General features: G+C 62.2%; 1 protein-coding gene across 1 annotated transcript in view; it reads left to right on the plus strand.

Moving 5' to 3' along the window:
• FOXO6 (forkhead box O6) overlaps positions 1-15,227 on the plus strand; it is a 33,816-nt gene extending 18,589 nt beyond the window's left edge. The window contains exon 2 of the mRNA XM_066204448.1: positions 13,073-15,227. Within this exon, the coding sequence (XP_066060545.1) occupies positions 13,073-14,482 (1,410 nt within the window). The 3' untranslated portion in view covers positions 14,483-15,227. The remainder of the gene's footprint in view (positions 1-13,072) is intronic.
• The last annotated feature ends 7,123 nt before the right edge of the window (positions 15,228-22,350 follow it).

A 22,350-nucleotide genomic window follows, 5' to 3' on the forward strand; every position in this document is an offset into this window, starting at 1 on the left:
GGGGACACCCCGGGCAGGGCTGTGACCCCCCGGGGCTGGAGCAGGGTCACGGGCTGTTCTTTCAGCCCCCTGGGATGGTTTTGGCGTGTCCCCCGCCACACCTTTGCCTTTGGCTCATGCCCAGCACCCAGCGGGGGGCTGAGAACCCCCCGGAGCTGTGGCTGCCACCCCGGGGCACAGCAGGGATGGGCTCCCCATCCCTCTTCACCCCCCGGACCCTAGCCAGGAGCCACCCCAGCTGTGAGCCCCTCACCCCTCCTGCCGTGCCAGTGACCCCATAGAGCATCCCAGGGGGGACCCCCAGGGCACCCCAGGGTGCCATCACCCCCTCCGTGGGTGGGAGGGGTGGGTGTCTGCAGGGGCCTGGGCTGGCCTGGGGGGAACAGCAGGTGACCAAGGCAGGGCTGGCTCCTGCAGCACCGTGTCCCTCCCTGCCACCACCCCCTCCCCGTCTCCGTTCCCCGTGTGTGCAGCGGCCCCGGGCTGAGGGGTGGGACTCAGCATCCCTCCTTCCCACGGGGCTGCAGCTTCAGCAACATCCCCGGGGCTTTGCGGTGACCTTGCTCCACTTGTGTGACTTTGGCTGGTGCGCCGGGGGGGCTCCGAGAAGCGCGGGCTGTGTGACGTGGGCTGATGGCTGGGGGGGTCTCTGGACCCCTCCCCGTGTGTCGCTGCCTCTCCCAGCGGGGTCTGTGTGAGGCTGGGGACGCACAGAGCGGCCCCGGGCACAGAGTGAGTGACACAAAAGGCTCATCCCACACGTCTCACCCCAGGGTCTGTGTGGGTGGGAGGCAGCTGAGCCTCTGTCTGGGAGGGCCCGGCAAGCAGAGGGACCCAGGGGACAGCACGGCTTCCCAGGGGCTGCTCTGGGGTGTCTGATGTCCCTCAGACCCCCGTGCTGCCCGCGGGGGCATCTCAGCTGTGACAGCATCTCTGGCTGTGGGGCTGTGGCACGTGGGTCAGGACCTTTGGGCGGGCCCAGGCCAGGAAGGGCAGCAGCATGAGGCCACTGCCCGCTGCGTTTCTGGCCATGCAGGGACGTGGTGACACCGGTGACAGCTCCTGCCACTGCCCCTTGTCACTGTCCCTTGCCAGCTCCAGCTGGGGAGCGTTTGCCCCTCTGCCAAGGGGGTGACCCTGGGGGTCTCCACTCCCTGCAGCAGCTGGACCCTGCCTGTGCCAGGTGGGCTGTGCTGGGGACATGATGGGGCTCCTGCCCTCATCCTCCTCCTGTGCACAAGTGCAAAAAATCAATGTGAAAGTGGAAAAAAGGGAGTTACGTGGGGTTTTCACAGAATCACGGTTTGGGTTTGAAGGGACCTCAAAGCCCATCCAGTCCCAGGGCAGGGACACCTCCCACTGTCCCAGGGTGCTCCAAGCCCTGTCCAGCCTGGCCTTGGACACTGCCAGGGATGGTTTGGAGGCTTCTGGAGGGTTTCAGAGTGAGCTGGCATGGGAGGCTCTGGCTCCAGGGCTGGCTGGCGCTGGGGCTGTGCAGTCCCACTCAGAGGAGGTGCGTGCTGCCCTGGGCTGGGCTGTGAGCTCTGAACAGCAGCTTGGGGACAGCAGGGACAGCCCAGAGCCTGCCGGGGTGCCGGGGGCTTGACCAGATGGACTCGGCCCCACCATCGGAGGGAAACTGCTCCTTATTTTCAGAGATGTTTTTTGAAATAGTGCTTCTTGCCACGTTTCTGCACAGCAGGTCCCCGTGGTGAGGATTTTCTCCCTTAGAGGCATCACTGAACCCTCCCCTGCTCCACCCTCTGGGCCTGAAACCTCCAAACTGGTACAAACATTCGTTTGCTTGAGCAACTGGGATTTTTTTTTTTTTAAATTTTTTTTGGAATTAAACTGTTCCACGAAGAATCTCTCAGCCAAGGGCGTTTGGTGGTGGGGATGTCCTTTGCTGTCTTGGCCACCCCTCTTGTCCCCATCCCCCACAGAGCCCTGAGTTATCCCAAGCCTTTGCCAACTGTGCTTGCTGGTGGTGGGATGAAATCTGTTGCAGGAAGAAATTCCTCCTTGGGAGGGTGGGCAGGCCCTGGCACAGGGTGCCCAGAGCAGCTGTGGCTGTCCCTGGATCCCTGGCAGTGTCCAAGACCAGGCTGGATGGGGCTTGGAGCAGCCTGGGGGGACAGTGGGAGGTGTCCCTGCCATGGCAGGGGGTGGGACAGGATGAGCTTTCAGGTCCCTTCCAACCCCAAACCATTCTGGAATTCTCTATCTGAGCAGCCAAAGGCATCTCTCCATGCTCCTCACCTGCAGGAGCTGCCCTGAGGGCACGGGGAGCCTGTCCCTGCTGCAGCAGCCAGCACAGTCCCGTGGGAGCCCTGGTGGGACACAGAGTGTTGGGGAGGCCTTGGCTTTGCCCCATGGCCCCCTGAACGGCCCGTGGCTGGAGGGCACAGCACGGAGGGAGCCGGGGCACCCCTGCGGGGCTGCTCCACAGGGGTGGGGATGTGGGGCAGGCGGGGAACCCCTGGGGCAGAGAGAGGCCCTGGGGACACGGGGCAAACACAGAGGGGACATGGAGGGGACAGGGGGGAACATGAGGGGGACATGGGGGGGACACGGAGGGGACACAAAGGGAAGATAGGGGAACATGGTGGGGAACATGGAGAGAACACGGGGGGACACGGTGGGAACGGGGAAAACGGGGGAAAACGGGGAACACAGGGACACATGGAGGGCACACGAAGGGAAGATGGGGGGACACAGTGGGAATATGGGAGGAACACGAGGGGAACACGGGGAGGACACGGGGGGAACACGTGTGCCCCGGTGCCTGGCTCCCTGCCCAGCCCTCCCCGCCCCGCTGGGAGCAGCCCAGCTCGGAGGCAGCTGCCAGGCTGGAAACCAGGCCAGCCTGCATGGAACAGACACGGGAGGATGGGGCTGGGCTCACCGCCCCGGCTCTCCTGCTCAGCTCAGCTCGGGGGGGGGGGCGGGCTGCGGTGCTCAGTGTCTCTGACAGGACGGTGACACCAGGGTGACACGTGGCTGTGTCCCTCCCAGGTAGCCGGGTGACCGCACAGCAGGGCCGCCTCCCGCGGGTGTCTGTGCCACGGGACGGCGCAGGCTGAGCCCTGCCGCTTCCCCCTTCCTCCCGCCGGCCCTGAGGAGCAGGTGGGCGGTTTCCCTCGTGGCGACAGCCAGCTCCTCTGCCTGCTGGGGTGGGACCCCCCCACGGGGGCTCGGCATCCTTCTTGGGGCACCTCCTGCATCCCCGGTGGCTGCTGGGTCTCCCTGGGGTCTCCCTGGCAGGATTTGATGTGCCTTGCCTCGGGCTGGGAGCAGCTCTGGGTTCTCCCAGTTTGGGGACAGACAGGACTGCCTGGGAGCACTGGGGCACCCGCTGTCCCCAGGCAGCCCCAGCCCCAGCAGCAGGGGAGGGGACAGCCAGCGGGGAGATGAAGTGGCACCCGAGGAAAAGGGAGCGCGGCTGCTTTAATGATTTGGCGGCGGTGAGAACTTGGTGTGGAGGAAATTGAACCCAGGGGAAAAAAATCCTGTAATTTCATGCAAAAATTACGTGGCAGCTCCGGGTGATTTACTGCAGCTATTTTGGTGGCCAGCTCTGGGGTGTCATTAGAGCGTTACGGGGTAAGCGAGTGCTGGTGGAGAGGGTCTTCCCAAGGCACCTCACCTGGCTTCACCTGCTGGGGGGTGTCTGGGAGTGCTGAGGGTGGCTTTTGTCCCCAAAGGCGGGGGCTGATGTCCCTTAGGTGGATGTGAGCACCTTGCAGAGCTGCGGTGGCACCTCAGGCGAGCTGGGCTGCTGGGACTGGAGCTCCTGCTGCGAAGGGAAGGGCACAGTCCGACCCTTGCTCAGCACCCCCTGCCCCACAGCCCCCCTCAGCATCCCCGTGGGGCTGGCTGAGAGCTGGGTGGGCAGTGGGAGCTAGCACATGTCCCCAGGGCACTGCTGTGCCCTGTGGCACTACAAGGTCCCCTGGCCAGCTGCCCGGGGCAGGTGGCTCAGCTGCCTCCGGCTCTGGGGGTGAGCAGGAGCCCATGCCAGGGTCACGGAGATGGGCAACGACCAGCTCAGCTGCCCCCTAAGCCCCTTGCCCTGGCAGCATTCCAGGGCAGGGACACAGGACAGGAGGTGGCCAGGGGTCCTGGCTGTCCCTGCAGGCAGGGTGCCATAGCCAGGGAGGCTGTGGGGCCAGCCCATCACCGTGGCCCTGGGGCCGTGGCCCTGAGAGGTTCCTGGTGCCAGAGCGAGCTGCAGCTGGGCCCTGTGTGCCCACAGCTCCGTGAGGCTCCTGCCCCCTGGCAGGGAAGGCTGGGCTCTCCCAAAACACCCCCCAGTCCCACAGGGGGGTCCCCAGCTCCCCAGCCCTGCCCGTGTCCCCAGAGGGGAGCGTGTGCCTGCTCGTTATCCACAGACCTGCACTGATCTAACGAGCCCGCTGGGGAGCACGTGGGGCACGAGGGGTGCTGGGGGACTGGCAGAGGTGTAATTCTGCACAAGGGTGCACAGGGATGGATCACTGCCTTCCTCATCACCCCCGGGCTCCTCTCCTGCCCCTTCGGGGGTGGGCAGCACAGCCCCTCGGGGTCGTGGGGCAGGACAGGGCTTGGGGCAGACTGGGGGGTGATGGTGTGAGGCTGTGCTGGGACCAGCTCTTCTGGCCCCTCCTGTCCTCAACCAGCTTGGGAGCTGCTGTGGCTGAGGGAGAGGGTGTCACACAGAGCCCCAGCACAGCCAGGCCGGGTTGGGGGCTGTTCTGGCCCCATCAGGAGAAGCCCAAGGGTGTCTTTGTGCAGGCTGTGGTGGCTGGACTGACCGTGCAGGTGTTCCCCCAGCACTGAAATCACTGAATACCCATCCTAATTCTGTCTCCATCCATCCATCCATCCATCCATCCATCCATCCATCCATCCATCCATCCATCCCTCCATCCATCCATCCATCCATCCATCCATCCATCCCTCCATCCATCCATCCATCCATCCATCCATCCATCCATCCATCCATCCATCCATCCATCCTCTTCCCCCTGGGCTGTGGTGTCCCAGAGGTCTGGCAGCCTTTGGACAACGCTCTCAGGCACCGGCTGGGATTGCTGGGATGTCTGTGCAGGGCCAGGAGCTGGACTGGATGGTCTTGGTGGGTCCCTCCCAGCTTGGGAGATTCTGTGGTTCTCTGACCCATCCCCTGAGCCACCTCAGTGGGACCTGGTGGCCGAGCTGGTGTGAGCCCCACTGAGCACCGAAAAGCTGCTGGTGCTGTGTCTGTCCCCTCTGGCCGCAGGGGAAAGCCACTCCACAAGGGATGGGCCCTGCAGGCGCTCCTGGGCTCTCCCCAGGGCAGGGAGGATGCTTCTGGGTTTGAAGGGGACACGGAGTGACGGCAGCTGGCTAAAATAAAGCGGCTGCCATGGCAACAGCGACAGTCCCAGGGCTGGGAGAGGGATGCTGGGCCGTGTGCGCCACCTCTGCCACACACACGCTGGCACTCTGGCAACAGTCTGGGCACGAGGAGTGTTCCCACGAGGCCAGCGTGCCCTCTGCCAGCTCCCTCCTGGCTGGGGGGGTGCAGGGGGTCTCACCCCTGGGTGCTGATTCAAGCCCCCCACCCCGTGGGGTGTCCCCCTGGACTCTGTGCCAGGCTGGGGCACGGGGAGTGCCCTGGTGTCCCTGGGCAAGGAGCCAGTGCTGGGCACGGGGGGCTGCTGGGGGGCGTGGGGGGCTGTGGGTGGTTTGATTGGTGCCAGCCACGTCTCTGGGGAGTTTGGGAACTGCTGGTGGTCAGCAGGGGAAGGGAGGCACTGGGGCAGCTGTGGGACAACCTCAGCTGCCAAGTGCACAGCGGGGCTGGGGGGCAGCTCCGTGCCAGTGGCTGCAGGGGGCTGCACTGGGGGCTGCACCGGGGGGTGCGTTGGGGGCTGCACTGGGTCTTCAGTGGCGTCAGACTCACCGAGAACCACCAAGATGTGTGGTGGAGATTGGCCAGGACCAGCTCAGGGCCAGGCAGGGAATGGGCACCACCCCATCCAGCTCCACAGCAGCCACAGTGGTTCTGACACCAGCCTGGAGCCCAGGCAGCCACAGCCGGGCCCTGTCTGGATTTGGGGTCGGGATGGGGCTGGCCAGTCCCGGCAGAGGGGCAGGGTGGTGCTTTCCTACCCGGACCTTCTCCTCCAGGATAGGCTGGTCTGGGACACGCCGTCCCCCGGCGCCGGGAATGGCAGAGGGACGCGGGCAGCAGGTGGCACAGCCCGGCCCCGTGACGTGGGATGCCCACTCCCGCATTCCACGGTACGGAGCTTGTCCGGAGCCGCAGGGCACGGCGGATCCCTGTGCCCCACAGAGGCCAGGCTGGACCCCCGCCCGGGCCCCGAGGGGGGTGGCACAGAGAGGGGCCGGGCGGACGTTCAGGGAAGGCTTCAGCCTGCAGCACGGGGACCCCGCCAGCCCCAGCTGTCCGTGGGCTCTGCGCACTCCTCGGGGGTGATTAGCGCTCCCTAATGAGCTGTCGGAGCGCGGAGGGGAAGGCGGGGACGCTCCGGCCGTGCCGCCCCGGGCTCCTCGCGTGTCTGCCACCTGCGCCGGGGCCGGGCGGCCGCGGCCCCTCGCGCCTCTAATGGGCATTTGGTTCAATTAGCAGCACGTCAGCCCCGCTCTGCTCAGCCGGAGCGCTGACCCGAATGCGGCTGCCTCCGCTGGCCGCCGCCGGCGAGACCCCCGCGGCGGGGGCCGGGAGCCTCCCCCTGCCCCTGCCGTGCCCTTTCCGCAGGCACCGCGCGGCTCCAGCCCCGGGCAAGGACGTGCCGGGGACGGGGGGACAGCCCCGGCTCCCCGGGGGGATGTGGCAGACGGGACCCGGGCATCAGCTGCTGCTGGGAGGGCTGAGACAGAGCGAGGGGTCGGGGAGGCTTATGGGGCATTGTGGGGGGCTGAGCGGCTCGTGGGGCACTGCAGGGGGCTGCAGGGTTATGGGGTATTGCAGGGGGCTGGGCGGCTTATGGGGAATTTTGGGGGGGCTGGAGGGGCTTATGGGGCGTTGCAGAGGGCTGGGTGGCTTATGGAGTATTGCAGAGGGCTGAAGGGCTATTGGGCATTGAGGGTTCTGGGTAGTTTATGGGGCATTGAGGGCTTTGGGGGACTTGTGGGGCATGGAAGGGGTCAGGGAGCTTATGGGGCATTGCAGGGGTTTGGATAGTTTATGGGGCATTGAGGGATTTAGGGGGCTTGTGGGGCATTGCAGAGGGCTGGAGGGTTATGGGGCATTGAGGGGTTTGGAGGCCTTATGGGGTATTGATGGTTCTGGGTAGTCTATGGGGCACTGAGGGCTTTGGGGGACTTGTGGGGCATTGAAGGGGTCAGGGGGGTTATGGGGCATTGTGGGGGCCTAGGGAGCTTGTGGGGCATTGTGCAGGTCTGGCTGTGGGCTGCCACAGGGCACCAAGGAGCTGAAGAAGCAGTGCAGGGGGGTTGCTGTGAGACGCTGTGGGGCACAGAGTGGGTGCTGTGGGGTCGGGCAGAGAGCTGCCGTGGGGGTTGTGTGTGGGGCAGTGCCAAGGGCTGGCTGTAGGGTGGCTGTGTGGCCACAGGGCACTGTGGAGGGCGCTGCTATGGGGCAGTAACACACCGACAAGCCGTGGGGCATGGCAGTGCTTGGGCTGCACAGGAGCCCTGTGCCGGAGGCTGCTCCTGCCCAGCAAGGCACTGTGGGGCCACAGGGGCGTGGGGAGCTCACAGGACTGCTCACAACAGAGAGGCCCATGGGGTTCACTGTGGGGCTGGAGGGACCCCAGGACACTCTGGGCTGGGTTTACAGCCACCCCTGCCTGGCTCTGTGGGCTTCCCCTTGCTGGGGTCACCCCCCCGTGCAGGGAGAGCTGGTGTGGGTCAGGACGGTGTGGGGCTGATTTGGGTCAGGATGGTGTGGGGCTGGTGTGGGTCAGGATGGTGTGGGGCTGATGTGGGTCAGGCTGCTGCCCCTGCAGGCACGGCATTTCTGGGGTCTCACAGCTGCCTGCCCGTGGCACAGCACGGGCATCCACTCCTGCCATCACGGGCCATCCGTCCCTGTCACCGGTAGGCAGGGTGCCTGGATCCCCGGCGTGTGGGCAGCACTGCCACCTGTGCCAGTCACCTGTCCCCGCCAGGCAGGGCCGGGCCCCAGCCGGTGCTCAGCCTCCAGCTGCTCCGGGCAGGATGGTGACACCAGTGCAGGCAGTAGGGCTGCCCGTGCCCAGGGGATGGTGCCAGGAGGTGGCTGGTGCCCCCAGGCAGAGCCATTTTTGGGGTGAATATGATGTCTTTGGCGGTGTCACCACTGACTTTCCCATGCCACCACCCTCCCTGTACATCGTCCCCAGGGATGAAGCCCCACTGAGGCTGTCGGCAGCCTCTGCCCTCTGGAATATTTCCTGCAGCAGCGGCAATTTTTATGTGCAAGGAGTGAATAAGCATCAATTAACCCCTGGAGCTGTCCTTGTGCTGCCGGCAGAGCTCTTGTTAGCGCCGCTGTCCCTGTCCCTGCTGCTGCTTCCTCCTGTCAGCGCCGTGAGAATCCCCACCAGGTAACAACCATCGGGCTCCTCTGCTGGATGGCCCCGCAGCCTGGACAGACAGACGGACAGACAGACACGCAGCCCCCGGGGGTCTCTGAGAGCAGGGCTGTCGGGTGTGGGATGTGCGGGGAGCGGCTGGGGTTGGTGGGTTTGTTTGGAAAGCCAGACAGCAGGGAGGGGTGACAGCTCAGGGGCAGCGCTGGGGACAGCAGAGGGGTGCAGGGGTTGTGACAGCGATGGGGACATCCAAAGAGCGCCCTGTGTGCTCTCCCCAGCTCTGGCCAGGGCTGCTTCTTGCTCGAATTGCACTCGTTTTCCCCCACGCTGCTCTCCTCTGGGCACGCAGAGGGGAATTCGGCCCCACTCCCCGCACCCCGACACTCGTGGGCACCCGCAAGGCGGGGGTGGCACCCTGGGACCCGCGGCTGGGGTGGGCACGGGCAGCGCTGCCCGTCCCGGGGATCGGTGCCCGCCTGGGTGGCTCATTTCGGGGTGCCAGGCTCATCTCGGGGGTCGATGCTCATTTCGGGAGTCCGGCCTCGGGAAATGGCTTCCGGCTCCCACCGCCTCGCCATTATCATCATCATCATCATCGCTGCCAGATGCCCATTGACAGTCAAGTCACTCTCCCGAACAATGGGTCCGGCTAATCCTTTTACAATGGGACTAATTGCTAATCAGACCGATTTCACACTGCCTGTTCCCCTGACAATGAGGCTCGCCGGAGGAGGGCTCCTGGGGGGGTGAGGGGCTCTGTGGGTGCCCACGGCCCCCCCTCAGGCCCCGCAGCAGGACCAGCCCCCGCCAGACGGGCACCGGCGTGGCACGGGGGTCTTCCAGCTTGGCAAAGCCTGCGGCAGCTGGTGGCTGGGGGCTGGCACGGGCTCAGCCTCCTCCTGCCCTGCTGCCAGCCGGGGCTGAACAGGGGGTTCCGGTGCACCTGCAGCCCTGGTGGCACCTCCAGCCCGCCCTTGTGCTCCCCAGAGCATCCCTGTCCCCCCGGCAGCGCTGCGGGGCAGTGCTGGGGCGGTGTCCCCCCGGCACGGGCTGGGTGTCCCCCCTGTGGTGGGCTGGGTGTGAGCTGGGGAATGATGCCCTTGCCCGGTGCTGTTTGGGGTTTGGGCCGTGTGGGGCCGGGTAACCAGTGAGGGGCTGGACAGGCAGGGGTGACGGGGTGACACGGGGACAGAGGGTGGCACGGCCAGCCCTGCAGTGGTGCAGGCTGCTCTAAGAAGTGGCGCAGGGCAGGGAGCAGTGTCAGAGGCGTCGTGGGGGCTCTGCGGTTGGCACCGTCCTTTCCTGACCCCAGAGCACCCCCTGCCAAGGCAGCTGCTGTCACGGGGGCTGGCCAGCACCGGCGTCCCCGATGTGTCCCCACCTGTGCATCACTGCCGGCGGGGCTGGGGGCTGCGGGGCCCTGGGTGCCCGGGGTGGCCGTGGGTGAGGCAGGTCTCTGCCTGCCTGCTGTTCATCAGCTCCTGGCCCGCCCCAGCGCAGCCCCCCGCCCTGCTCCGTGTGCCCTGAGCCGCGGCCAGCCGAGCATGTCGGGGTGCTAATGAGGAGAGAGCCGCGTGTGCTGCACCTTGCACTTAATTGCTGCTGTCTTCTGGCTCTTAATGAAGCTGGGGCTGCAGGAGAAGCAGCAGCCTCCCCTTCTCTCCTCTCCCTCGGGCAGCCCGACCTTGCCTCGGGGGGTGCAGGGTGCCCTGTGCTCCCTCTGGGGTGGGGGGGGGGCGTAGCAGAGGATGCTGAATGTCACCCCCATCCAGCCGTGCCCTCCCCAAGGCCCAGCCCCTCTCCCCGTGCTCTGCACGGCAGCTCCATCCCGGCTGCACAGGCTGCAGCATCCCCTGCCTCCCGTGCTGAGCAGACCTGGCAGGGAGGGGCTGTGGCCGTGGGGGGGTCCCCACCCCTGCCACGGGCCCAGCAGGGACTGGGCATCACTGCAGCCAGCCCAGCTTTGGCATCCCCAGCTCCCCACTGTCTGTGGGTGGGGGGCAGCGCCGTGGGGCTGAGCTGGCCAGTGGCCCTGGCCCTGCCAGGGCAGGGACAACCACGGGTTCTGCTTCTGTCCCTGCTGCTCGAACGGCATCGTGGATGGGAGATGGGATCATCCTGTGGCTTAAGCAGAGGTGCTGGAAGGGCCAGGGAGACTACCCCTGCCAGGAGAGTCTGCTTGAAGTCTCGCTCTGCTTGAAAGTGGTGAGCACTGGTTGGGCAGCTGTGTCCCCACCACCCCCCGGGCCCCTTCCCCAGCCGTGCAGGAAGGGGTTAATGGCTGGCCCATACCTGCAGTTGCATTTTAAAGATGTGAAATTAAAGCCCGTAATTTATTCTCCCCACACACGAAGGAGCAATTAGTTCTAAACACGGCTTAATCAGTCAGTGCGAGATTGATTTCTGTAGACTTGGATTTGGTGGCTGCTGGCGAGGAGCCAGCCTGGGAGCAATCTCCAAATAAATGAAGTGCAGAGAAGTAAGCCATTACATAATATGATAGATGAGGCTGGAGCTCACTTGCCTCTTCATTAGTATTCCACTGTACACCACAACAGCACCAAACTTTCTCCCCTGTACCGTGGCTTCCTCCCCCTCCCCGTCCTCCTGGCCCCCCTGCAGCTGGGAAGGGGCTGGGGAGGTGCCTCCCCTCTCCAGCAGCCCCGAGACTCTGGGCACAGCCGGGGAAAGGGTCTCTGTGCTGCAGGCTGGGGCTCCTCTCTGGGCTCTGCATCTTACCTCTGAGGCACAGGGAGCCGGGGTGGCATCCCATGCGCTGCATGTCAGCAGGTGTCAGAGAACCCCACACTGCTTTGGGTTGGGAGGGACCTCAAAGGTCATCCCATCCCACCAGGGCAGGGACACCTCCCACGGTCCCAGTGTTTAGCCCGGCCTTGAGCACTGCCAGGGATCCAGGGGCAGCCACAGCTGCTCTGGCAATTCCAGCCCAGCCCCTGCCCACCCTCACAGGGAACAATTCCCAGTTCCCAATCTCCCATCCAACCCTGCCCTCTGGCAGTGGGAAGCCATTCCCTGTGTGCTGTCCCTGCAGGCCTTGTCCCCAGTCCCTCTGCAGCTCTCCTGGAGCCCCTTTAGGCCCTGCCAGGGGCTCGGAGCTCTCCCTGGAGCTTCTCCTCTTCAGGGGAGCCCCCCCAGCTCTCCCAGCCTGGCTCCAGCCCTGGAGCAGATGCCGGGGCTCCTCTGGACCAGCTTTAACAGGTCCATGTCCTTCCTGTGCTGGGGATCCCAGGGCTGGAGGCAGCTCTGCAGGTGGGCTCTCACAAGAGCCGCGCGGAAGAATCCCCTCCCTTGCCCTGCTGGCCTCTTCTCTTTGTTGCAGCCCAGGAAGGGGCTGGTTCATGTCCAGCCTCTCACCCACCAGAACCTTCTCTGCAGGGCTGCTCTCAAGGAGTTCCTCTCCCACTCTGTACTCACGTCCTCACCCCTTCTCTTCCCCACGCCAAAGCTGTGAGGGTGCTTTGGGTCACCCCAGCCTGTCACCCCATGGGGCAGGGACAGCTGGGGATGCTTGTGTTTGGATGTGCCCCCCTGCTCCTGCCTCCAGCCAGGGAGCTGCTCAGAGCCAGGGCTGCCAGCACAAGCCCAGGGCACCCAGTGCTGCTCCCAGCACCCTGAGGTGCTGGATGTGGATGTGGGTGAGGGAGCCAGGAGTGTCCAGGGTGGACAGTCAGTCCTGCTGTGGGCAGTGGGGGCTGTAGTGGGTTTGCAGACCCACAGTGCTGTGGTACCTGAGCCTCCTGGGCAGGGTGCGTGTCCCTGTCACCAGAGCCAGCCATGCCCGGGGCCACACCCTCTCCCTGTGGGCCCCCAGCCCTGCTCACAGGGCACCCCAGGCTCACAGGGCACACTCACAGGCTTTTGGGGACGGGGTCTCACACGGTGCCAACAGGTTGTTTTGGGCTGTGGTGGTGCTGATGTGCCCTGCACAGGGCTCGTGTCGCTGCTGAGGGTGGAGGGAAGCACATCCCTGATGCCAGGCTGGGGAAGGGGCTTGGAGTCCACTCCAAAGGGATTCCTGCTGCCTTTTGGAGATCAAAGGGATCTCCTTAGAGGAGCTGGCTGTGCTGGGAGCATCCTGTGGGATGTGCTGGGTATGTGGTGGGCTTGGGCCAGGAGGGATGGAGAAGCCCTGGGCCTGTGTGTGGTCCTGACTCCATCACTGCATTTGTTGCCTCTTCACCCTGTCCCTCTGCGGGCTCCAGCCAGGGCAGGAAGGTCCCCTGAGAGCTGGCCCTGGCTGCTGCAGGTCCCTGGGACACGTGCTAAAGAGACTCCCTGTCCCTGCCATGACAGGAATGGTGCCAAACACAGAGCTGGGAGGTGCAGCAAAGGGCTGTGACCCACGGGATGTGGGAGGGACCTGCCAGCTGAGCTCTCCCTGCCCCAAACCCTCCGGCTCAGACATCCCAGGGGATGGAGCCCAGGTGTCCCACGGTGCTCCACGTGGGGTCTCGTGGGTGTCCCTTTCCTTTCGGGGGGTGCTGTCCCTGCTGCTGACCCTCCCCGTGTCCTTGCTGTCCCCGCAGAACTCCATCCGGCACAACCTGTCCCTGCACACCCGCTTCATCCGCGTGCAGAACGAGGGCACCGGCAAGAGCTCCTGGTGGATGCTGAACCCCGAGGGCGGCAAGACGGGCAAGACGCCGCGGCGGCGGGCGGTGTCCATGGACAACAACAGCAAGTTCCTGCGCATCAAGGGCAAGGCCAGCAAGAAGAAGCAGCTGCAGGTGACGCAGGAGAGCAGGGAGGACAGTCCCCAGCAGGCCAAGTGGTCGGAGAGCCCCGCGTCCCACGCCAGCGACGAGTACGACGCCTGGGCGGACTTCCGGACGCGGGCCAACTCCACGGCCAGCACGCTGAGCGGGCGCCTCTCGCCCATCATGGCCAACCACGAGCCGGATGAGCTGGAGGAGGACGACGGCACCCCCTCGTCCCCGCTGATGTACCCCAGCCCCTCCAGCACCATGTCTCCTTCCCTCAGCGCCCGCTGCTCCGTGGAGCTGCCCCGGCTGACCGACCTGACCGGCACCATCAGCCTGAACGAGAGCCTGGGGGAGAGCATGCTGGAGGACCTGCAGGACGGCTACAGCATGAGCCCCTCCCAGCAGCTCCCCCCGGCCGCCCTGCGGCAGCGGAGCTCCAGCTTCACCTTCAACTCCAAGTGCTCCAGCATGGGGGCCGCCTCCAACACCTACTGCGGGACCATCTACAGCCAGCCGGCCATGAGCCTCATGCGCCGCCTGCCCATGCAGACCATCCAGGAGAACAAGCAGGCCACCTTCTCTCCCGTCAGCTCCTACAGGAACGCCTCGCTGCAGGACCTGCTCTCCTCCATCTCCTACGCGCACAAGGAGAGCATGGTCCCGGGGGACCTGCCCCCGCTGCCGCAGGCCAGCCCCATGGTGCCGGCCCGTGGCCACAGACACAACCCGCTGCTGTGCGGGGCCGGGGAGCAGGGCCTGTCCTCCTACCCGCCCCACCCGGGCTCTCTCATGAAGAGCAACGCGTTGTACCACCCGTCACCAGCCGGTCACCACCCTGCGGTCAACACCAGTGCCTTAGCCAATCCTGTCAGCCTTATGAGCCTGCCCAGTGACTCGTGCAGCATGACGGCCGTGCCGCACCACGGGCACCTGCATTCCTACGCTAATAACCAAGGGGCACACATGAGCTTGCTGGATTCGCTGCAGGGCCACTACCCGGGGGCCGCCCACCCCCCCGTGTTGGGCCAAGACAGGTTCCCAGCAGACCTGGACCTGGACATGTTCAACGGGAGCCTGGAGTGCGACGTGGAGTCGATCATCCTGAATGACTTTATGGACAGCGATGAGATGGACTTCAACTTCGACTCGGCCCTCCCGCCGCAGAACGGGCTCAACGTGCCCGCGCTGCCCGGGGGGCCCCAGCCCACAAACCAGAGCTGGGTGCCCGGGTGACGCCCGCCCCGGCACGGGCTCGCCACCGGGAAGCCACGAGGGGAACATTGAGACTAACTTTTATTTTTTCCTTTCTCTTCTGCCTTTGTTTGTTAAGACGGGCGAGAGCCGTCGGTCTGAGCTTGAGGTCGAACGCGGAACACAAATCCGAGGGTCAAATATTGAGATGGGGGAGGAGCCCCCCCCCCAGCCCCACGTGTGCCCGGGCTCCAGGTCCTGCCAGCGTCCTCTGGAGGACACATGGCAGGTGGGTGGGAGAGGCAGCCGGAGCCAGGCAGATCCAGGGGGGAAGCAGGCAGGGAAAGCCTTTGCAGATGGTCCCAGTGCCCCGTGGCAATGGTGCCAGTTTGATTTGCCCTTGGGCTGGGTGACAGAGGGGTGACGGCTGGTGGTGTCGGGTTCCTCCCCCATGGGCATCCCCCTGGGAAGGGGCTTTTCTCTGAGCCACCGTGGGAAATGAGTCCTCTGGGTAGAAGTGTCAGGAGCGGGGACGCTGCCCCAGGGCAAGGGGGGGCTCATGACCCCTCAGTCCTGGGGGAGATCAGAGCTCTCCACACCCCCAGGCCACCTCTGCAGGTGTCCCTGTGTGGCCCCAGGCAGGTTTTGTTACTGAGCAGCGAGGAGGGGGTGGTGATGGTGTGCAGTCAGCAGCCCTGGCAGCAGCCCCGGGGCCTGAGGGTGCCAGGGGAAGCTGCAGCCCCGGCCTGGAGCAGGCTGGGCACGCTCCAGGGGGGTCCTGCTGGGAGTGAGGGTCCCCTGAGCTGGAGGCTCAGGGGCAGCTGGCAGGGGTGGGGAGGGGGGCCTATTTATTTGATTTCATGCACTCTTTTGCCATTGAGTTTTTGCATTGGAAGGAGGAAAGGGTCGAGCTTAGGGAGAGGAGAGGGAGGCCATGGGCAGTGCTGGTGGCCGTGCCCCAGCACGTGGCTCATGGGGGTGTTGGATGATGGGGTGAAAGCTGGGGGGCCGTGATGTGGGTCGTCCTCGAGGAGGGGAGGGATGTGGTGGCCAGGCAGCGTGGAGTCCATCCTGCTCCAAGCCTGGGTGACCCACATTGCTCAGGGAGGTGCCACAGGGCCCCCAGCCAGGGCTGTGGGGCTCCTGGGGGGTCAGTGCCACCATCCCAGTGTCTCACTGCCCACCCCTGGGGTGCCAGGAGCTGTCAGCAAGAGGGGCGCACCCACCTGCCAGGGGCTGGGGCTCCATGGGGATGGGGACCGTGATCCTCACGTGGTCCTGCTGGGTGTCAGGACCCCAGACTGACCCCGCTGCTCTGTGGGGCAGGAGTGGGCCTGGGATGCCCCGGCTATCCCACACAGCTGCCAGGAGCAGCAGGGTTTTGGAGAGGGGTTCAGGCTGGTGGGCAGCAGGAGCGACTGGTCTGGAGAGGATGGAGGGGCTGGCAGGAGGTGGTGGGAGCTGCTGCTCTGTCCCGTGGTGTCTCTGCTCAGCCATTCTTCCTCCTGGGCACCACGGGCTATCTCTGACCCCCAGGCTCTGGCTTGCGGTGCACTGAACCAGCACATTTTTCCAGCCCAGCTCTTCCCTTCTTGCCCCAGCACCAACTCCTCTGCCAGGAGCAGGTGCTGGGTCCCAGCCAGCCACGGGGACAGTGTGGCTGCCCCAGGGGGACCCGTGGGTGGCACCTCCTGCTCCTCTCCTGACCCACACGGCTGTGGCAGAGTGTGACAGAGGAGCCCCGTGTGCCACCGCTCACCTTCACCCGGGGCACATGGCAGGCACGGTCTCTAAAGACATTCTTACCAGTTAATTAATTATGTTTACATTATTTGATCATGTACAGAATTTAATATATTCTATTATATATAATCTTTCTTGAATGCTTTTTTAAAAAAAAGGATTATTCTTTGGTCAGGATCATTACGGCATTTCCTTTTCTACACCACCTCTCCTTTCAGGGCATCTTTCAAAACCCTTGGAAACCGATTGCGAAGTGGCTCTTTAACCCCCGACCCCCCCAGCTCAGTAGCTGTGAGGGACCCAGAGGTGGAGGAAATAGGGGTCCTCTGCCCCCCAGGAATGGGGAAAGGGAGAAAGGGCATCTGATCTCCAGGCACAGATCCAGCAGCGCGCCAGCAATGCCGGGCAGCAACCATTTGGAGACGGGATTGTCCCCGGCTGGGGTCCCCACTGGGTGTCACAGACGCGGGCTGGCCGTCACCGTGGCGCCCCGGCAGCAGGAGGAAAGTGTCCCCGTGTCCCCCCCCAGCCCGCCCTGCCGCCCCCGCGGCCCTGCCCCGCTGCGTGGGCACGGCCCCTGCGGGGGCCCAGCTGTCGTCGTGGTTCGTGACCGTGGGGTTGTCGTGTGTCGGTGCAGTCGTGTTGGTAACGTCGTGTGTTCAGTGCTCGTGCGGGGCCAGGGGCGGCGGGGGCAGGCACGGACACCCCCTCGGAGGGTGGGGGACACACCCCGGGGGACAGGGGGGCTGCAGGGGCAGGTGGCACAGGCTGGCCAAAGGACACGGGGATGTGGGGCCGTGGTGACCGGGTGGTGATGGAGTGGGGCAGGCGGGTCCTGGGGGTGGCTGTGCCCCCCCCGCACAGTGAGTGTGGGAAAGACACCAGGGCTTGATGGCACTGTCCGGGCTGGCTGAGAATCCGGGTTCCCTCTCTGGAATCACCGAGGCCACCTCATGTTGTCCCACCTCAGTCAGCTTCACCCTCCCCTCTCCATCACTGCCACCCCGCAGTGCCCCTCTGGGGGGAACCAGGAGCTCCCTCTGCTCCCACCCTGCTCCCACTCTGCCCTGCCTGGAGCCGGGGTGGGGGGACACCCCAGGGCCTCCCCCGGTTTGCTTCCCCCGGCGGTTTTGGGTCAATTTCCCTCGTATTTATAACTGTACAGGCTGGGGGGGGAGGGTCTCGGAGGCGTCATCTCTCACACGCATCTATCGTAGGCAATGGTAACTTTCTTGGTTGTGCTATTAGAGTTTGTGTATGTGGCAATGTAAAGAACTGTGTATAGTGCATTGTACAGCATATTTTCATGAATAAAATTGTTTTAAATATTACAAGGTGGGGCTGCTGCTGCTGTTGCCGTCGGTGCTTTGTGTGTCTGGGCTGAGGAAAGGGAGATGGTGACCCCAGGGAAGCTGAGGAAGGGGAGATGGTGTCCCCAAGGGAAGTTGGGGAACCTGGGGAGAGTTACCAAGGGGGAGATGCGATGTTTTGGTGAAAACTGAGTTTGCACCCAGAGCATGGGTGTGGTTGAGCTGTGGAGGTCACAGAACCACAAAATCATTAGGAAGAGTCCTCCAGGACCAGTGAGTCCAACCATTCCCCCAGCACTTCCAAACTCAGCCTGAACCCACGTCCCCAAGTGTCACATCCACACGTCTTTTAAACCCCTTCAGTGATTCTCCATCCAGCCTGGCCTTGGGCACTGCCAGGGATCCAGGGGCAGCCACAGCTGCTCTGGCAATTCCAGCCCAGCCCCTGCCCACCCTCGCAGGGAACAATTCCCAGTTCCCAATCTCCCATCCAACCCTGCCCTCTGGCAGTGGGAAGCCATTCCCTGTGTCCTGTCCCTGCAGGCCTTGTCCCCAGTCCCTCTGCAGCTCTCCTGGAGCTCCTTTAGGCCCTGCCAGGGGCTCGGAGCTCTCCCTGGAGCTTCTCCTCTCCAGGGGAGCCCCCCCAGCTCTCCCAGCCTGGCTCCAGAGGGGCTCCAGCCCTGGAGCAGTTCCAGGGGCTCCTCTGGGCTCTCTCCAGCAGCATTATCAGCCCTTTCCATGCTGATCTGATGCCCGGTGCTCCCCTCTCTGCCAATCACATCTCCTCAGCAGCACCAGTGATGTCCCAGCAGAGCCTCCCTGCTCCCAGTGGGCAGCTGGGACACAGCCCAGCGTGTCCTCCCCAGCACTGGTGGGACTGGCCAAGGGCAGAATCCCCTGCAGGGTCAGTCTGTGCCCACTCATGGGCTCCTAAATGTGGTCCTAGACCACCCACACCACATGGCTGGTTGGGTTTTCCCTCTATTTTTTATAGGAAAACACACAGCGTTGAGGTGACCTGTTGCTCTACCCATGTCCTCAGCAAACCTCACCTTGCTGAAGAAACATGCAATCCTATTTCTAAACAACAAAAAAAAAAAAAAACCCAAAAAACAGAACAAAATAAACAAAAAAAAAAGGAAAAAAAAGGAAAAAGAATAAAAAACCCAACAGGAAGAAAGCTGTCAAGTTGGTTTAACAGGATCTATTTTCCATAAATCCCTGTTGATTGGCGTTAATTATATCACCCTTTTGGATTCTTTATTCCTTGCCTTCAGTATCAGCCATTCCACTATTTTCTCTGGGATCAATGTCAGCCTGACAGACTTGAAATCACCCACATCGCCCTGTTTCCCCTTCTGAAATATTAAACCAAGCTCCACTTTCCTCCCAGGCCCTCAGGAATCCCCGTGCACCAGGGCAGGATGAGCTCCTGGTTCTCCTCCGTGCACTGCGACATTTGACAGAAGGAGACGACACGGTCTCGGGCTGCGTCAAGGGAAATACAGGTTGGATATTAGGAAGAAGTTTTTCATGGAAAGAGTGATTAAATACGGGAATGGTCTGCGTGGGGAGGGGCTGGAGTCACCATCCCTGGAGGTGTTTAAAACGAGACTGGATGTGGCACTGGGTGCCAGGGTTTAGTTGAGGTGTTGGGGCTGGGTTGGCCTTGATGATCTTGAAGGTTTCTTCCAACCCAGTGATTCTGTGATTCTATGAACCCCCCCGTGCAGGACATCTGCAGACAGCTCCTGAGCAGAGCCCCGTTCCTGCCTCCCGTGGCTGTCCTCCTTGCCGGGGCTCGGCAGGGCTGAGTGCTGACAGCCCCTGCCTGCTCTGCACGCACTGACCTTCTCCCAGTGCCATCCCTGAATGCCACCACGTCCCCAGGAGCCCGCCAGCCTCTGCAGCCACAGCCCTGATGCGAGCCCGGCTGGCAGCCTCCTGCCAGGGTGGGATTTGATTTGTGCCAGGAGGTTGGGCAGGAGAGGTCAGAGGCTGTTCTGGCCCGAGCTGTGGTGGGAGGCTCAGGGACAGCCACCCAAAGAGGGGCTGCTCTCCTGCAGCAGAACAACCTGGTGATGCTGTTTTACACCACAACGACGCAGACTTCGGGATTCAGAAGGCTGAAAATGACTCCTCTATTTTTGCGATATTTTATACTATTTTATACTATTTTACCCAGACTATTTTACCCATTTTTAATACTATTTATACCCTTTTATACTATTTTACACAGGCCAATTTGATTTGTGACACAAAGGCAAAACCTCTTCACTCACATTGTTCAGAGCAGAGGGACATCAAGAAGAAGTCCCTCCTAGGGAAAGGAATGAATAACAAAGGTACAGTTACAAAAACATTTCTCCTGTTTCCAGAAGATTCCCTGGGAAGAGAATTTCAGCAAACCAAAACCCCTCAGGCACGGAACCAGCGCTATAGTCTGGTTTAGTGGAAGGTGTCGCTGCCCGTGGCAGGGTAACTGGATTGTCTTTAGGGCCCTTCCAACCCACACTGTAAAAGCCTGAACGGGAGATTCAGGACTCCAGGCGGCTCTTTAAAGGTGCTGTTTATTTCATAGATTGAAGTCACAGCAGTCCGGGGTAACCGAGCCAAGCCTAAGCTGTCAGCATCAGCTCATAGGAAGAACCTGAAGCCACGTTAGTTTTGCTCACAATGCATTATATAGTTTTCTTTACTGAGCATCTTAATACATAAAAACCACTCAGCATCATACACAATACCTTTACATTTACCTACAGCCTATCACAACTACTATTATTACCATATTATGGCTAGCACTATCCAATCACGAGTTAGTATGTTACATTTTATGTTTAAAGGTTGTTTTTCTGTTTTCTTGCAGTGGAAAATTCTTAGACCCTTTTTCTACTTGGTAAAAACATATTTTTGTTTGTAGATGACTTATCCTTTGCCCTTAACCATGAAAGTTTTCTTCCAACTCACCTTAACCTTTGTTCAGCAACAACTAACACAGCAATCCCTAACTTAAGCGTTTTTATTCTTCCATATCAAAACCTGCTTTCATTTCCAGTGAACCTTCTGCTAAGCATTCATACCTGTAAGACCTTCCAGTTAAATTTTCATCTTCTCCAACACCAGACCACTCTGTGATTTGCATCCCCCCGGTACCTCGGCCCGGATACCCAGGACACAACCAGCCTGCAATGCAAATTTAGGAATCCTGGCTGCTGGTGAAGCCTGGGTGTCCTGCCCAGGCATGAGCCCAAAGCAACCCTGCAAATGGCCAAGGCAGCAGCCAGACACAGTCCCCAGCGGGGCTCCCAGGCTGATTTCCATGTGGCTGCGAGGATGGCCTGCCCTGCACATGTCCCATGTCCCACCCCGAGCCCTGCCCTGCACATGTCCCATGTCCCACCCCGAGCCCTGCCCTGGGCTTTGGCAGGAAATGGGGGAGCAGCTGCAAGGTCCCGAGCCAGGAGCAGCTGCACACGAGGTGCTGGCACTGCCCCACGGCCACAGAGGGGCTGGAGACTGTCACTCTGCCAGCTCTCCTCCTGCCCCACTCTGATACAGGTCGGCACCTGGTCAGAGTATAATGAACACCTGTAAATGCATCAATCTTTGAGGGTCCGGCCTTTGCAGAGAAGTGGCTGGAATTAATTTCAGCGAGGCTGCTCTTCAGAGGAGTTTGTAAAGCAAAAGGTTTAATAAGGAAAAGAACAAAATAACAAACGTGACAGAAAACAAAGGAGAAACCTCAGACACCCTGCTAAAAACACTCCAAAAAGCCTTTTTCTTCTTTTGTGCTCCTTCCTAAATCCTGAATATTTCAGGAGGGACAGTCTGACTTGCAGCCAACTGAGCGATACAGGGTTTGAAGAGCAGTGACAAGGTCCAAGAGATGCTTCTCTCTTGGCCCTGAGCCAGTCACTGCCAGGAGGAGGTGGAAAAATCCAGGTAAACTTCCTAAAATGTCCAGAGGTAACCTGAAACTCTTTCCCTGTTTGGAAACACCTGCTGGGGGTGTGGGGGATGCTTTACCACCCCACTCTGCCAGGATGCTCAGGCGACGGGCACCAGCTGGAGGTGGCAGAGACCTGGGCTCCAGGTCAGCTGAGCTCCTCAGGAGGAAAGCTCTGGAGGTGCAGAAAGAGGCTGAGACACCAGGAGCTGTCCTGGCTACACAGGACTGTCCTGACCGCCCAGTGAACCCTCCAAGAGGTTGTACAAAGCCCACGAGGGGCTTCCCTGCCCATCCCAGCTGTCCATGGGAGCTGGGTGAAGCCAGCAGGGCTGAGCAGGGCAGCTGGCTCAACCCACGCCTGGGATACTCTAATTAACGGCTCTGGAAGGGGATGCCCAGGACCTGTGTCCCAAACCTCAGATTGAGGAGGCCTCCCCAGAGAGCAGAAGACACCTGCTGTGGGCCCCAGAGCACCCACACAGAGCTGAGGGATGTGGGGATGTGCTGTGAGGCTGCAGAACTTCAAGGTCCCTTCCAACCCAAACCATTCTGGGATTCCAGGACTCTCGGAGCTAACAGGGAAACAACTGCAGGGTGATCACCTCTGGGCAGAGTGGGTCTGGGAAAAGGAACAGGCCCAGACGCCCTTTTCCTTCCCACACACTCACCCACCCCTGCCACAAAGACCCCAGAATAAATCCCTGATGTGATCGAGCACAGCTCCTGCCCTTGGGACAATTTTCTGTTGAGGACCTGAAATCACTCCCTGGGGTTTCCAGAGGCACCAGTGCATTTTCTGGCCGTTTCCAGAGCTGCAGAAGGAGAGGGACTGGACCAGGTAGGGGCAGAAGGAGTTTGGAGAGCTCCTGGTGACTCCTCAAGAGAAATTCCCTGACACGGGGAGCTCT

Source organism: Chamaea fasciata, unplaced genomic scaffold (assembly GCF_029207755.1).
Source record: "Chamaea fasciata isolate MVZ Bird 193981 ecotype frontalis unplaced genomic scaffold, bChaFas1.0.hap1 SCAF_26, whole genome shotgun sequence".
Taxonomy (NCBI): domain Eukaryota; kingdom Metazoa; phylum Chordata; class Aves; order Passeriformes; family Sylviidae; genus Chamaea; species Chamaea fasciata.